Source organism: Grus americana, chromosome 8 (genome assembly GCF_028858705.1).
Source record: "Grus americana isolate bGruAme1 chromosome 8, bGruAme1.mat, whole genome shotgun sequence".
Classification (NCBI taxonomy): Eukaryota; Metazoa; Chordata; class Aves; order Gruiformes; family Gruidae; genus Grus; species Grus americana.
The window spans coordinates 5254257-5269081 of record NC_072859.1 but is presented as its reverse complement, the minus strand read 5'-3'; the positions used below and the strand labels follow the sequence as shown (position 1 = coordinate 5269081).

The window sequence follows — 14825 nt, the reverse complement described above, 5'->3', positions numbered from 1 at the left end:
CTAACAAGAAATCTCAATGCTGATAGATACTGGTGTGACCAGAGCACTTGGAGCCAATCTCGCCGCGCTTCCCCAGAAAGCATAGCATTTTTCCTGTCAACTGATCAGGACAAGCCAGCAAAAAAAAGTGACAGCTTTACCAGTTCTTCCCACTTGCCTGTGTATCTGCCTGTCTCTCCTCGCTCTTTTCAAGTTGGAAGTTAATTTTTAAAGCACTTGGTATGCTCGGTAGGTATGCATTGGGGAAGGAGCTTTTAGATGAAAAGTCCTAGCATCAGTGCTTCACAGCTGTCTCTGCCAGGGCTCAGGCACAGCAAAACGGGGTGCTAATGAATGGTGCTGTTAAGGATAAAATGATTCTGATTATAAACAGCATCCTTGGGCCTTAGGTCCTGCATTGTCCTCGTTCTTAGATAAAGCTAATCCAGGATGCTTATTTGTGGAAGATCTTTCTACTTTAATAGCAAATAATGAGAGCATAAAAGCATTATTATATTTGAAGTAACTACTGTGTGTATGAAAACCTCACTTTTATCTATAGTTGTCGTGCCCTTCCCTTTTAAAGGGGCAAAGGTAGTTGTGTATGTCTATAGGGACGCAAAGGTGTACGCTAACTAGACAGCGGTGAGCAAAATTAAAGTGTTTACTTGTGCTACAAGCAGCTTGGGGAAACGGCACAGTCTTAATTTCAGTTCTTTTATGCACATAATGGCAGGAGCTATGATTCTCATGTAAGTAAGAGTGAATTTCTGCTATTTGAGCAGAAAAGATTATTTAATTTTGTGAAGGCAAAATGATGCTATCAAAGTGCCAGGATAGGGCTGGAGCTAGTGTACTTAGCTAATGACTTACAGCTGCTTCTCAACCCAACATCCCTGTCTGTTCTCGTTTGGGAATGTAGTTTAATGGCCGTGGTAAAGTTAGCAGATAGAGCAAAGTATTTTGTGATGCCACTGTGATAGAGGTCTGTTCTGGAGTGATGAAGCATTTGTTCTCTGCTCTGGGGTGGTTTTTGAAGCTTAAGGAGATACAAGCAGTAGTGACAAATTCAACTGGAGAAAGAGCCCTGGGTTTTATGTCCTTTCTGTAAGCTGTAGTCCCTTTGCTTTTTCCTGGCTCAAAATGGAGAAGTGGAGCAGAACAGCAGCACCCTAGAGCTCTGAGCTGCAGTGAGAGGTTACTTTGCATTGTCTCATGGCAAGGAGGAATCCAAGCATCTGTTTTGTTATGTATAAGGAAAGTAATTTCCATGCTGCCTTGGTAAGTGAGACCACAGGTGCTAATCCTATGGTTATTTTTTGTAGTGTCACTGAATTCAGTGGGGCAAAGCAGATTTCATAAAAAAGAAAGAAGCGTGGCCTTTTAGAGGGGCAACTAACCTGAGGACTGCACATCAGAGATTGCTCCCCAGCTTTTTTGAGGACTTCTAGAGAATCATTTGGGGTTTTATTTTCAGTAATACTTAGCTCCTTCAGCTTCTGCTGACTTTAACTGGAGGTATAGGTGTTTATTGCTTTTAAAATATCAGGTTGAACTTCCAGTTTGCTCATTTTTCTGGCTAAAAGAAGTTCAAAAATTTCCTGGAGATTTGTGGGGTTGTTGGTTTCAATTGGGAATACCTTGAAAGGTCAAGAAGATGTTGGTAGTTAAAATACCAACCAAAATATCTGTCTGGCTGTGTCTTATGCAAAGAGGAATACCCTGCGGTCACTGCCTGCTAACAGTCATCAGTTTACATCCTCCTCCTGACCTGCGTAAGGCAGTGGATCAAAACTTCTGCCTAGCAGGATAGTTCAGCAGCTTCCTCCTTTCCTAGGGATTCCTCAGATCTGTGCAAATGGGTTTTCTGGTAGCAGTATCCTATTCCTGGTTTAGAGTTTCTTCAGAGTAATGGCAGCTCCTCTATCACACGACCAGCTAAGAGTTTCAAGAATGACAGACTGGATGAAATATCCTTACTATCAGTTTACCAGCTGTGTACAGCGACACCTTCAGCTGTGGCAGTACAGGCTTCTACCTCCGTGTTTAGACACGGAACTGATGTAGAGGAAATTGTCTTAAAATGTACATGTCTGGTGTAAAGCTCCAACAAAATAAAAAATATCCTGAAAAATACCTAAACATTATAAACTGAAAAAGCTGTTCCGGAGGCATTTTCTTAATTGTTTGGTGAGGGGTAGACATTTGGCCACACAGAGATGTCACTCTCAGCAGCTGCAAAATTAGGAAACATATGCTTTGAGAACGTATGTTTTAAAAATAGTCTATCTCAGATGGTTGCTTGTCTCATCAACACAATTCTAGGTGTTATCAAGACATCTGTACGTTGTATAATTACTGCCTCGACCTTCGCAAAATTGAAGAAAGCTACAGCAAATAAACTCTACCCTTATGAATTATGCTTTATTAACCTGTCAGATCTTTTTAAAAAATAATGGGCAGTTCCAGGTAAAACTTGACACGTTTCATTACGTGTTGTTATATGTTGCGTATATCCTTTTTTAATGGCACTGACTAAGATATAATTGGAGCCCAGCGCATCCCACAGCAGTTAGATCACAGAAATTGCAGGCTCTAATCTGTGTCTGTCAGTTGTAACGAATATTATGATGGCTTTAAACATGCAGGTTGACTCTTCACCAGATTAAATGGCTCCGCTTATGACCTGAAAGCTTGAATGAAAAAAGGAGCCAAGTTGAAACAGAGCCCTCAATTAGCTTTTGCTACAAAAGTGAGACCAGATGGCCAACCGTTGATTAGAGGTGGTGTCAAGGAGGGACTTGGGCTGCTCTTGATGCAGCTTGAAATATTGATACCTGGTTGGAAGGCTTCACGTGGGTTTGGTACTAGATTTGGGCAGAACGTCGCTCTGAACTGTGAGATCATGTAACCTCCCCACATGCCTCAAGTTGAAGCAATGCTGTCTGGCAACAATGTCCTCTTGCAATCATGGTATTATGTGCTTCCTATACCATCTCATCCATAAACGCGATGTCCTCTCCTGCTAATGTTTTATTGTTTTGCAAAATTGTCCTTCCTGGCTCCATTCCCCTCCCTGTCCCCGAGCGCAAAACACGATGGAGGAGGTGTATCATCAAGTCTCGCCTGGGAGAAGAGAGCACCTTAAGCCACGCTTGCAAAGCTGTTGGTTCCATTTAGAAATGCAGCTAGATGTTTAGGGTGAATATAATAGCTCTGGTAAATGAGAATGGATTTATTTCTGAAAACCAACAACAGAATGGGTGCTGTTTTCATTGAATTTTACATAACGCTTATATGCAAATATGGTATACATCAGTGTTTGTTTTCTGGTGTGTGTGTGTGCTGCTTTATAATGGTTCTAGGCAGCTGTCAGATGTCCACACAGCGCTGTATTTAAAATGATTCCTTGGTCTGCCCTGAGCAGTCAAATATTTCCTTCATCCTTGAAGCAGTTCTCCGAAGTAGGGTCAGAAATAGTGCGATTTTTGTTGCTTTTCATTGCTTGCCATGTTGTTACAAACTAGGTGCACTAGACCAAACCTGCCAGTGTTCCTCTTTTTCCTGGACCATCTAAAATGTCCTTGGGTAATCAGCATGGAAGCCTTGCTTTTTCTTTAAAGCTCCTGGGAAAGGCTGACCAAGAGGACCCCTCGGACGGTGTGGGGACACACCATAAGACTGCCTACCTCATGTATTGACCGCAGTGGGTAACAAGATTACTGTTCTTTTGCCCTTTTTGCTCACTTCACCTCCAAAGTGAGCTTTTTGTAAAAAGACAGCAGAGAACCCATTGGCCACAGACCTGAAGAAGCCCAGGCAGCTCGTGGGCACTGTTTAGGGCATCAAGCCTCCATGGAGCTCCTGCATGTTCAAACATCAGCTTCAGGGTGCTCTGCTTCCTGCCTCGGCACACCGATCGTGATGCTCAAGTACAGCACAACCCGCTCATCAAGAAAAGGGAGAAGGAGAACGCTTAGGTCTTATTTTCTACCTTGTAGGCTTCAGTGGGGGCTGATGCCAGTGTGCTGCCCCTTCTCCTGGACTGAGTGCAAAGTGTTTCATCTGTAGCTTTTAATAGTAAGATTGGCTATGCCTGGCACTCTTCATCTTTAAAGTTAAATGGTACTTGAAGTGTTTGTGAAGGCTAGGGGAGACTGTTGGTCATCCTGTGCAGCACTGGAGTGAGTGCTTGGGGGAAGAGATCGTTCTGTAGCACAAAGTTTAATGTGTTCCCACAGTAGTCTCATAGAACAGTAGAGTTCCTTGTACCAAGGAAATATATCATCGTAGGAAGCCAGCACACGATTTCTTTCCTGTCTGTGCCAGTTTTTTGAGAATAAAACAAGTTGTTCTCGCTGTGCTCAAGCATACAATTAGGTATATTTATTCCGTGCAAAGCTATTCTGCTGTGGAGCATGGAGTTCTTGCATCTCAGCTAAGGGACAAGGAACAAAAAGGATGCAAGCCTTCGTGCTCTTGGTTATATGAATCTGCACTCCAGTAGCCTTAAACGCTGAGATTCTAACGTGTGGTTAGTCACTTGCTCTGATGTTCTCAGCCATGCAGGACGTGGACTTTCTGCATCTCGTGTGTGTATGGAGGTGGGCAGAATATTTAGTGTGCACTTGAGAATGTTCTCAAGCTTACTAGCTGTGGGCAGTGACTGACCCTTTATAATCACTAACATCTTGGCAAGTGAGGCTTTTCAGAATCTTATTTATGAAATAACTAGATTTTATGCCTTTCAGATGAGATTGGTTAATTTTGTTTGGTTTTTGTTTACTCATTTCTTTTTCTGTTTCTCTAGTGAAGCTGTGGTCTACCAACCTGGACAACTCAGTAGCAAGCATCGAGGCCAAGGCTAACGTGTGTTGTGTCAAATTTAGCCCCTCTTCTAGGTATCACCTAGCTTTTGGCTGTGCAGGTAGGTAAAAGGGGTTTTGGGCAAAGAGATACTGTTTGTTCCTTCCTTTGTTTCTAATTTGTTTCATAATTCTTATTGTTGGCTGCTGTGCCCAGGACTGAGGTGTCTTTGCAGTTAAAATGCCGTTGAGTAAGACTTTTTTCAAGTGTGCAGTCACCCAGAAGACATCATGATACATAAGTGGCAACTGGGTCCCGCAGCCTGACTTTTTCGTTTGGGTGCCTCTGTCAGAGCTAAGTCACCCAGTGTGTTTATTGAGATTGCTAAGGCAACCAGGCAAAGCTCAGCTTTGAGAGTCTCATATAAAGTTAATGTGTTAACGTGGTGATAGTTGTTCTTTCTGATTTACAGCGTTGCTCTATAAATACTACAAAGCCATACTGGGAACTTTAACTGGTTTTACCTGAGGCGTGCTGTATAATGCTGGCTGTGCGTGTTTTCCATAGCTGCAACTACAATCCCCATGGGTGGGCTCGTGTTTTCTTAGGTTGGGCAAAGCATCGCTGTTAACATGTTGGTTTTTTATTTTTTTGAAGTAGTCAGTGGGGAAGGCATGATGAGCCTTTTATTCACTTAGATTAAATAGTTCTCGGTGAGAATACAAAGATTTGAGAGCAGAGCAGGTATCGCTTTGGGAGGCAACCGTATCACGCTATGCATGCAGCAACTGAAACTCGGAGGTACCTATAAATGTTTAACCAACTCTGCGTTTTCTTTCTCCTCGGGGACTTTTAATGCACTTGTAACTAGATGTTCTGACGACATCTGCTATCTCTGGACTTCAGGAGATATGTTGATCATTCTTGCAACCACTGGTTTGCCATTTCATTTAGGTGTTCCCATTTCCAGGCTGGTTCTACTTAGATTGTGACTCTTAGGAGGAAAAAAATAAATTTGCATTTTGATACACTGCAAAAAAATGGATTCAAGTTGGAGTGTAAAATATTGACTTGCTTGACAGGCATCTCACTGAAGTTTAGTGAATTATATGCAAGAATAGAATTGAATTACAATACCTACTAGCAGCATTTGAATGAAAGGGTCTATCTGGGAAAGGCTCTGGGGAAAGATGAGAGCACCAGCTCCAAATGGATCAGTTGCTGATTAAAATAGATATATAAAAGCATCGCGGAACAGAATTCTTCCTGATAAATCAGCAACTGGGATTCTTTTTCACCTGAAAGGCAGAGGGGGGATAAGGCACAGATAAATCCATGAAGGCTTTTGGAGCTGTAGGGCACATGGGTTGGAAGCAGGTAGGAGTGTTGTCTATCCACGCTCGTGCCTAACGAACCACAATGGGCTCATCTTCAAGTCCGTTTGGGAAAGAAGCATTAGCGAGCACTGGGAGTTATGTGGAGGTTTTAAATGACTACATGTGCATTTTTATGATTTAGAGAATGCTGAGGGGTAAAATGGTATTTGTACTGGGGAAGAAGGCATAGGAGGGAGATAAGATAAAATTTTAAATGTGTTTACATCTGCTTGATGTTTGGTAATTGAGTCTCTAAATAAAAATTAAAATGGGTATTTAACTATGATTGCTGAAACAATTACATGGAGTAATTGAACTGATGGGAATGACTTCCCACAAAGGAATTCTAATTGATCTTTCAGATCAGATACATTGGGAAAAATGGCATATGAAATTAAAAGAAATACTGGGGTCTTGACAGATGTTATCTCTGAACTCCTAAAAACAATCAGAGCAAAGAAATGAGTTAGTGTCTACTTTCATACTCCATAGAGTCAATCAGTCCTGTTTCATGTGTTGAGATGGAGCCAAAGTTTTTTCTCCTCCATCAGTTTCAGCTGGTCTTGTTTACTAATTTCATTTAGTGTATGGAAAAAGCAATCTAACCTGTAAATTGTGTGATTTGTCACGTGGGCCATAGAAATCAATAAAGGAAGTGTCAAAGCTAGTTTCCTTGTAGTATTAAAAAAGAAAAAAGGTGGATTTGGCACACTGACTTGGCCGTTCCTGTTTGCTCCCCAGCAGGAATAAAGATGAGCGATGCAAAACGCTAATTCAGTGACCAGTGTAGTGGGCAATTTTAGAAAGCTGTCCTAGCTCTGCCTTGGCTTGCTCACGTTCTCAGAGGATTTTCAGTTTAAAAAATCATTTCAATTATTTATTCAGTGATTTAGACAATGGTAGAAGAGCCAAGACTTCCTAGCACTGCATGCCCAACAGTTTTGAACAGCATTTAGGCAGAAATGCTGCTCCTGTATATACTCTCTTGTTTTACTTGTTGATTTGATGGAACTTAATGCTATATATGTGTGTGTGTATATATATTTATAGTTTAAGACTTGATGAGATAAGTAATTGATGAAATGGTTGGGGGAAGGGGGAGCATTGATACTTAATATTTGAGATATAAAAAGAGAAAGTAAATTGATTTAATATACCATTATTAAATTACTAAACATACATATTTCAGTTCCCCCTTTCTCCTCTGTACGCAGAATAGTTTGCAAGCTGGCATGCCTTGCTTCAGCAGTGCAGTTTTGAATGCAAGTCTAATTTTTTTTGGTGTTAATGTTTTGAAATTATGAATTTTTTTCAGTTTTTCATTTCTCTCTTATTTTCTCTTGAGGGTCTGTCTTAACCATCCATACAGCTGAACCTCCTTTTCTTAAGGTCTTGCTCTTTCACACCTTGCTTAATGAAATATTTTACTCTGCCCTTGACAAATGCACCTTGCCCACTTGCCTCCATCTGTTAGAAATGCCTCTTTGAAGTGGGTTTTCCTAATCAGATGCTTCAACTAGATCGGCATCTCTTGAATATCTGTGCTGGTTCCCCCTTTGCATTCTCCACAGAAATAGGATGGCTATCTTAGGGTCCTTTCTGCCTGTCTCCAGTTCACATATTCCTTCTCATTTGTTAGTAAAATCTTGACTGTCGGCTCACCTCTGCCAGTGATGCTACATTGTGCACGGGTGAAATATTCAGAGAGTTATCTTTGTGCTTTCTCTCTTTCTCCAATTTTAGAAGAACTTCTTTTTACAGAAAAGTAGGAAGGAAGATACTTAGGTCCCAGAGAGGTGTACCAACATGTGGCATGAGCTATGTGAGCTGATGCATCAGCCTATTTGAAGTGTTTTCATTGCCTTGTCATTCCGTGTGTGTCTATCTGCTGAGGACCTCTGGCCCTCAAACTAGGGGCTCTCTGGGGTTGGGATCACTTCTGCGTGTCCAGTGCTGAGGGTGATGGCAGCTGGGTCCCTCGGTCCTACTCATGTAGGTAGCCACAGTCATGTACCCACAGCTTCAGGGCTCTGTAAGTAATCCTGAACCAGAGGTCTTGGTTTTAACAGAGCATTTCCACCTGCACCCAGTTTACATGCTGTATTGTCAAACAAAAGGAGCGAACCGAAGGACTGCGGTGACGGGTTTTGAAGCCAGGCCGGGTGGCAAACCCTGTGGCACAGTCAGTGAAATGGGGGTTATTGCTCCAGCAGCTGTGGCTGAGATTTTTTTCTCCCTGATGAGACTACGTCGACTCTGCTAGACTGCTCGCTGCTGTTCGTATCATGCTGCGCCTCCTTCATGGAGAGCATCCCTTTCCCCCGTGTGCCGAGTTCCTCTGCAGGTCCCTGCCCATCACAGGTGGTAGCAGGAGAACATGAAGCGACTGCCTTGAATGATGCTTCCTGAAAAGGACATGTGGGTTGGAACTGGGATTTATGTGGATCTCTTGGTCAAACCCTCTGTGCTTCAGTATGTATACCTGTTGGTAAGCATGAGTAGTGATCATGGAAGGAGTTGTGACGATTTGATTTAGATGTAGCCATGGTCAAAAGTGTTGTTAGATTGTGTATCTCCATGTAGAGCACTTTCCTTTAGTAGAGAGCACTGAGTTGGCTTCAGATGCCATAGAAAACCATGCTTTAGTTGCCACTATAGAAGCAAATCCCAGGATTACCATCTGATATGGATGATATATATGTTTCTTTTCTGGGCTTTTCACTCTGAAAGCTTTTAGATGACCAAAAGGTCATTTTGGTAGCTTAAAACAGAACAAATGAGCAATAAACTCAAAATAGAGCCTATACAAGGGAGGAATGGGTGTTTGGTTTGGGAAATAATTCTCTTAAAACCAGACAGGCACTTCAGGTGAGAGGGAAGCTCGTGCGTCTGGCTGCAGCCTGATAAAATCTGTTGCATCAGAGAGGGCACATAAAGAAGAAAAGATCCCTTTTGTCTGTTACTTTAATAAAATATTCTATTTGCATGCTTACTGAGTTGAAACATTGGGCAGTATAAACTGTAATCACTGCCGAATACAAAATCAGGTAGTTTTGTGGTCTTTTCCTCTTTTTAAAAATAGATAGGGTTTTATCCTGAAATTAGCTATATAAATCATGACTGAAGTTGTTATTGTTCTGCCTCAGCAATAGCTCTGATGCCCTCAACCCGTATATTTTCTAGCAGTACCATTTCCCTGCTTTAAAAAAAATAAAAGGCTGAAAATGCATGCAGTTTGCAGCTTGAATGTCCAAGTTGGACAGTCTGGGTGAGATCAGACTGTCTGCTAACTCGAGTGAGCTAAGCGTAGCTATTGATAGTAGCGATGCTTTATTCCCAGCATGCTGTAATACTGTCAGCATCTACCACTGACCTTTTATTTCCCATATATTATGCAGAGATCATGTCATTAAAACTTCAGATTCCTGAGTTCTTACACTAGATGCATCATCCTCTCACATGCTATAGGTTTTTTTTTTCCTTGTAGGACCCACAAATCTAGCAGGTCAGACTGGGGGATGAGAGGGGTTCCTCAGGGCTGTAGAGGTGCAGGACAAGAGACTACCTGCTTTGCAGGAGCTTCACAAAGTAAGTGGAAGCAGCAGACACGTACAGACGGACAGAGGAGAACAACAGAACAGCTGCAACATGGTCAGAGGCTTAAGGATTTGGGTTAGTTTGAACCTTGATCAGGTCTCCAAACGCTGCGTTGTCACAAACTTTGGACAGTGTGGGTTCAGATGCAGTGGCCAGTGCGGGGAAAACCTGGGGCAGTGCTGGTTTATGTTGGTTTTACTGTTTACAGCCTCAGAGTTTGAGACTACCTGCACTGGGGGTACCGTACTCCCTCCTAAACTTGCCAATCTTGTTTTTCCATCTCTTCCTTCATGCTAGCAATTGTGTGGCCAAAACTGAATTGCCTTTTTCCTGGATCAGCTCAAGCCCTGATCACAGAGCACCAGTGCAGCCCCAGACAGGCTTTTGGCAGCCTGAATGGAGGTCAGCATCAGCTACCGAGGGGTGAGTCCTCACGGAACATGAGGCCTTCTCCCAGTGCTGAGGTTTCTCCCCTTTCGTGACCGCTCTGTCTCTCCTTATTCCGTTCCCCACTTGTACAGTGAGGCTGAGCAAGAACACTTCCCAAGAAAGTGCTTTTCCTTCAAAGCCGCCTTTCCCTAGCAGGTTTTGTATGCTATTTAAAGAGCTTTCCTGTGCACCATCTTCAGCATTACAGAATGACATCATACTCTGGCTTTGAATGCAGCCGCTTTTCTTTCGTTGTTGACCGGCTACAAAACTGCCGATGCTGATTCACAGCATACAATGTGCCGAAGAACTCCTGTTGCTATGTCAACAGTTTTGTTTTCATTTGCAACTATTTACCCACCCCTGAAGAGGTCTGCATTGCCGTGCTGCACTTACAGGTCAAGGTCACGTGTGGCTTCTTTATCAGCATCATTCAGTTGTGCTAATATACCTGGTGTCCAAGCGGGACCACTTTGGAGACCATCCTTGTCCAGTGAAATATTGATTTTTCTGCTGCAGTAACTGGAGCAGTGATTTCTCTTTCCCAAACATCTCTCCATAGAGCTAGCCTTTCATGCTGCCTCAGATCTGGGTGACTTGCTTGGCTTGTCGCTCAGCTCAGAAGAATGATGCGATATTAATGACCAAGAAGACGGTGTGCCTTTTTGGAAGAGAATTAATGTTTTCCAGCTGAAAGCAAGGTCTTACCTTAATAGATTCTCATGGGTAAGTACTCTGCTCTATTGAAAGCCTGCAGTGACTCAGAAAGAATCTATTTGTGCGAATATATGACATGTTTAGGGTGGAGTTAGGCGTCTTCTTTGAGCTTAAGCTACAAGATTACCTTTAGCGTATGAATTCAGCGCAGTATTCAAAGGCCCAGACGAAGGTTAGGCATTTCTTTCAAGCCTGTGGAAAAGTTCACAGTGGTGCTCAAAATTCTGCCTTTATGAAATCGGGATGGCATGCAGCAGTCCAGGACTTGCCCGTTACTTGTATCAGACTTTACCTGCAGGGTGTCTTTTCTTTTTGCGGGTATTCAATAATCTTCAAGTCCGTGATCTCTGAGGCTATCAGCAGGGGAAGTAGGGGACTAGGTCTGTGTTTTGGAATTGCACACTTGTCACCTTATAATTTAAACTCATTCCAGAATTCATTGCAAAGTTTTCATTTCTTGTAACCTTTTAAAGCATCTACAACCTTTCAATCAGTTGAGGTTCATTTAGAGGAATCTGTATTTTTGGCCAATGTGGTTGTGATCATATTTCTGTCCTGAACAGTACTTACTGTGGGGGAGGCACTGAGCTTTGTGGGGTGGTTATCCCTCTTCTTGGAGGCTGGGATGTAACCAAAAGTAAAGTATCGAGCCATAACTTCTACTGTCCTGGTGAAGACAATCTTTCTGGCACTGGTAGGTAATCACATTCTGCTGCTGCTCGGGAATGACATGCAGCTATGCCATGTTATTTAAGCCTACGGTGTTTGCAGTTAAGCTGACTTGCCTATATCTGCACATCAGAGATGCTGCCAGATCAGCCAGGCACTGCACAGGGTTGTCCCGCCTTGCTGCAGCTCCTTCCTAGGAAATCACCAAGGGACACACAAACCTCTCGTAGGCGTGCGGGACACGTTGTACGGGCAAATTTCACATAAGCTTCAGAGTTTAAAAGCTTATGTAACTTTTCTACTTGCACAGAAAAAGTAGTCTCTGACTTGTTTTGGATAAAGCATTTGTAATGAATAGTGAGTATCAATATCAAGACCTATTGGGAGTTTCCAAACTTTATCCCAGAGGTTGTCACACTTCAGTAACAAGTGAATGAATAAAATGAACTTGAAAAGCTCCATTTGATTCTCTGGAGAAAAGGATAAATCTGTCATTAGCAGAAATGAGTGTGCTAATTGTTTGCTTAAATATTCTTTTCCTGAACATTTTGTCTTCCGACTGGTATAGAAGCCATTTAGTCAATGTTACAAAATTCAAATTAAAATTGAAATGAGCCTTGAAATTCAGGAACAGAATAGGCAACTCCAAGATTCATCTTTTCCTCAGAATGCCAAATTGCTCTCGCTGCTAGCTGTTGCTATATCCCTTAGAGTTTAATCCTTTCCAACCTTGGCAGTTTCCAAAGCTAGTTTTTCTGGTAGCTCATTTAAAGGAATTGCTTGTTGGAATGACATCGTCCGTAATGGCTTCCTGTGTTATCTGCTGTTCAGACTGCTGCGTAGATTAACCATTCCAGCCTTTTATTTGGGTATTGTGCACATTTAGACTCTTGTAACCTTCCCTCCTTTTTTTTCCATACAAACTGGTGAAGATTGGCACATTGCATAGGAAAACCTATAACCTGCAGGTGCACTGTGGGCTCTTATCTCAAAGGCATTGTTGGAGAGTATCTGAGCACCCAAGCGTTGCATGTGCTTTTAAGAGAATTTTGGAACACTTGGCCTCGGTTGAGAGGAATTATCAAGAAGATAGCAAAAAGTAAGACTGTAGATGTGTGTGTGGAAATCTAGTTCCCCTTCACATCACTTATTTCATTGCCTACCTAGACCATACATCGCCTCTTTTCTATGTTGCATGCTTGTGGATCATCATGTGTTTTCCTGGGCTTATTTCCTTGTCTGCATAATCCCACTGTACCTTTTGGGGGTTTGGTTTAAACATTCTTTATCTAAGCTTGAATATTAACGATTGTGACACTGTATTTAATATCCATCATCTCTTCCAGCGGAGTCTGATTTGAGGGCAGTATAAGTGATGAATCGGATTGCTGTGCAGAACCTAGTAAAAAAAAAAAAAAAAGTATCTCCTCAGGCTAGTGAAGCAAAATGTAGATCTGGACTAAAATCAGGTTTGACTGATAATTTGGCAAACTTGGGTCCTCAGCTGCGTATTGTAATGCATATGGCAGCAGCCTGCACTTCCCCTAGAGCTAGTTTGCTCTGAAGCCTGTTTGGTTCTTTGTAAAATGTTTGCTGATAGGAAAAAACCCCACCCTAAAGTTGTTACTTCATAAATGAACTCCTAAAATCTGAGGGAGGATATTCCTTTTTGTATCTGCCTTTATTAATGTCTTAAGCCCTTATTTACATGATCTTGACCTCGCAGAGCGCGTGGTCCCTGGGAGTCTGACTGTGCTGCCCTTTCCCTCCATCGCTGTTCCATGACCTTCACAACTTTGAGTCGTCCAAGAACTGGAGCTGACATGGGTTTGCAGTAAGAACACATACTGTGTGCAATAAGTGTCTTGAATTGGGAGAAATCTGGTTGAATGATGTGGTACTTTTGACTTTGAAAGATGTATCCAAATGTCATTGTACAAATAAGACTCCTGATGCTCATGTGAGAAGTTTCAGATCTTCAGAGAGGTAGTCTATTTAGACAGCACAGGTCAAAGCACCTTTTACTATAAAATGACAGTTCTTCACATGCTCTCGGTGTCTTAAAACTCATTTTGGACTTTGACCTACGTGCACTACTGCATGTAGAGCTGTACATGTTACATAGTCAAGGAGAAAAGTTGGATTAAGAGTCTGAACAGTACATAATTCTCTTTTTTTCTTTCAGACATAAAGAAGTAATTTTTCCAAAAGCTGCAGGTTGTTACTGCTATTGTCTTCATTGGGTTTGTAACATTAGTAAATCTTCCTTATGTGTACTGAATATTTTGTTTCTCCAGCAGTCTGATAGAAGGCAATCTTTGAATTGCACAAAAACCAGCTATCCCTTATTCCTGTGAGAAATCTCTGTAGCTCTTTAAAACCATAAAGGTCAAAATTTCAAAGGAGTTCTAGAGAAATCTGTTTTGCCTCCCCCTCCCATCAGAGCCCTTTTCTCAACTGATTAAGATCTCTAATGTTTTATGTCTCCTCCTTCTCTCCTTAATACAAGACAAGTTATTTAGGGTGGAGGTTTTATGGGCTGCTGTGTCAAAAGCTTTAGACAAGTCAGTAAAAAATGTCCCCAGTGTGTAAAGACCATTATCCATAACCCAGCAAATGTCATCTGTAACTTCAAGCCATCGGGCATCTGTCGAATACAAAGGTTAAAAACCCAGTTGGCGGTTCCCATCGAGGCTGCTGTTCCCTTCATCTGTTCAGCAGAGGGAGATATAGATCTTTAGTGAAATGCTAGTGTTGATATACATTAAAAAAATTTTTTTAAAAGTGCATTTGGTGTTAGTAAGAGGTGAAAATCACTGGCTGAAGCAGGATATAGTCTTCCTCGCAGAGCTCTGTCAAAATATCTCAAGTGCTAACCTGAAACCCTCTGCTGTCGCATCCCTGAGCCTTTCCTTGTTAGAAGGAAAGGTAGAAGGTGCTTACTGTGGTATTGGTTTTGCCAGGGATTAAACTGAGGCTGCCAGATGTGTTTAACAACTGCCGCTCTCTTTAATTCCATTTTCATGGAGTGGACCTTTCTTGTGTTGCTTCCTCGGTCATCTGGTCTGCTAAACAGAACACGGTTAGGGATTTTCCTTCTCAAAGTTTATGTTCTTCCTTTTGTTTAAATAAAAACTTGGACTATATTTGTGTTGGATTCCCTAAATACGATTTTTGGAGGCAGTGCCCTGTCATCTGTATTGCAGTGTAGGGAGATTGAGTTGTCATCCCTAAATACCCTTGTGCCTTCCT

General features: G+C 42.1%; 1 protein-coding gene across 4 annotated transcripts in view; it reads left to right on the top strand.

The window, feature by feature from the left end:
* Positions 1-14825, top strand: part of COP1 (COP1 E3 ubiquitin ligase) — a 127527-nt gene that overhangs the window by 66790 nt on the left and 45912 nt on the right. For 3 of the 4 annotated variants that reach the window (XR_008578104.1, XR_008578103.1, XM_054834115.1), the window contains exon 15: positions 4790-4906. Coding sequence is in view for 1 of the 4 variants with exons in the window: in XM_054834115.1 (XP_054690090.1) it covers positions 4790-4906 (117 nt within the window). In the remaining 3 variants the exon portion in view is untranslated. Of the gene's footprint in view, positions 1-4789; positions 4907-10749; positions 10914-14825 lie in introns of all 4 variants that reach the window. The other variant, XR_008578105.1, reaches the window with a different exon arrangement.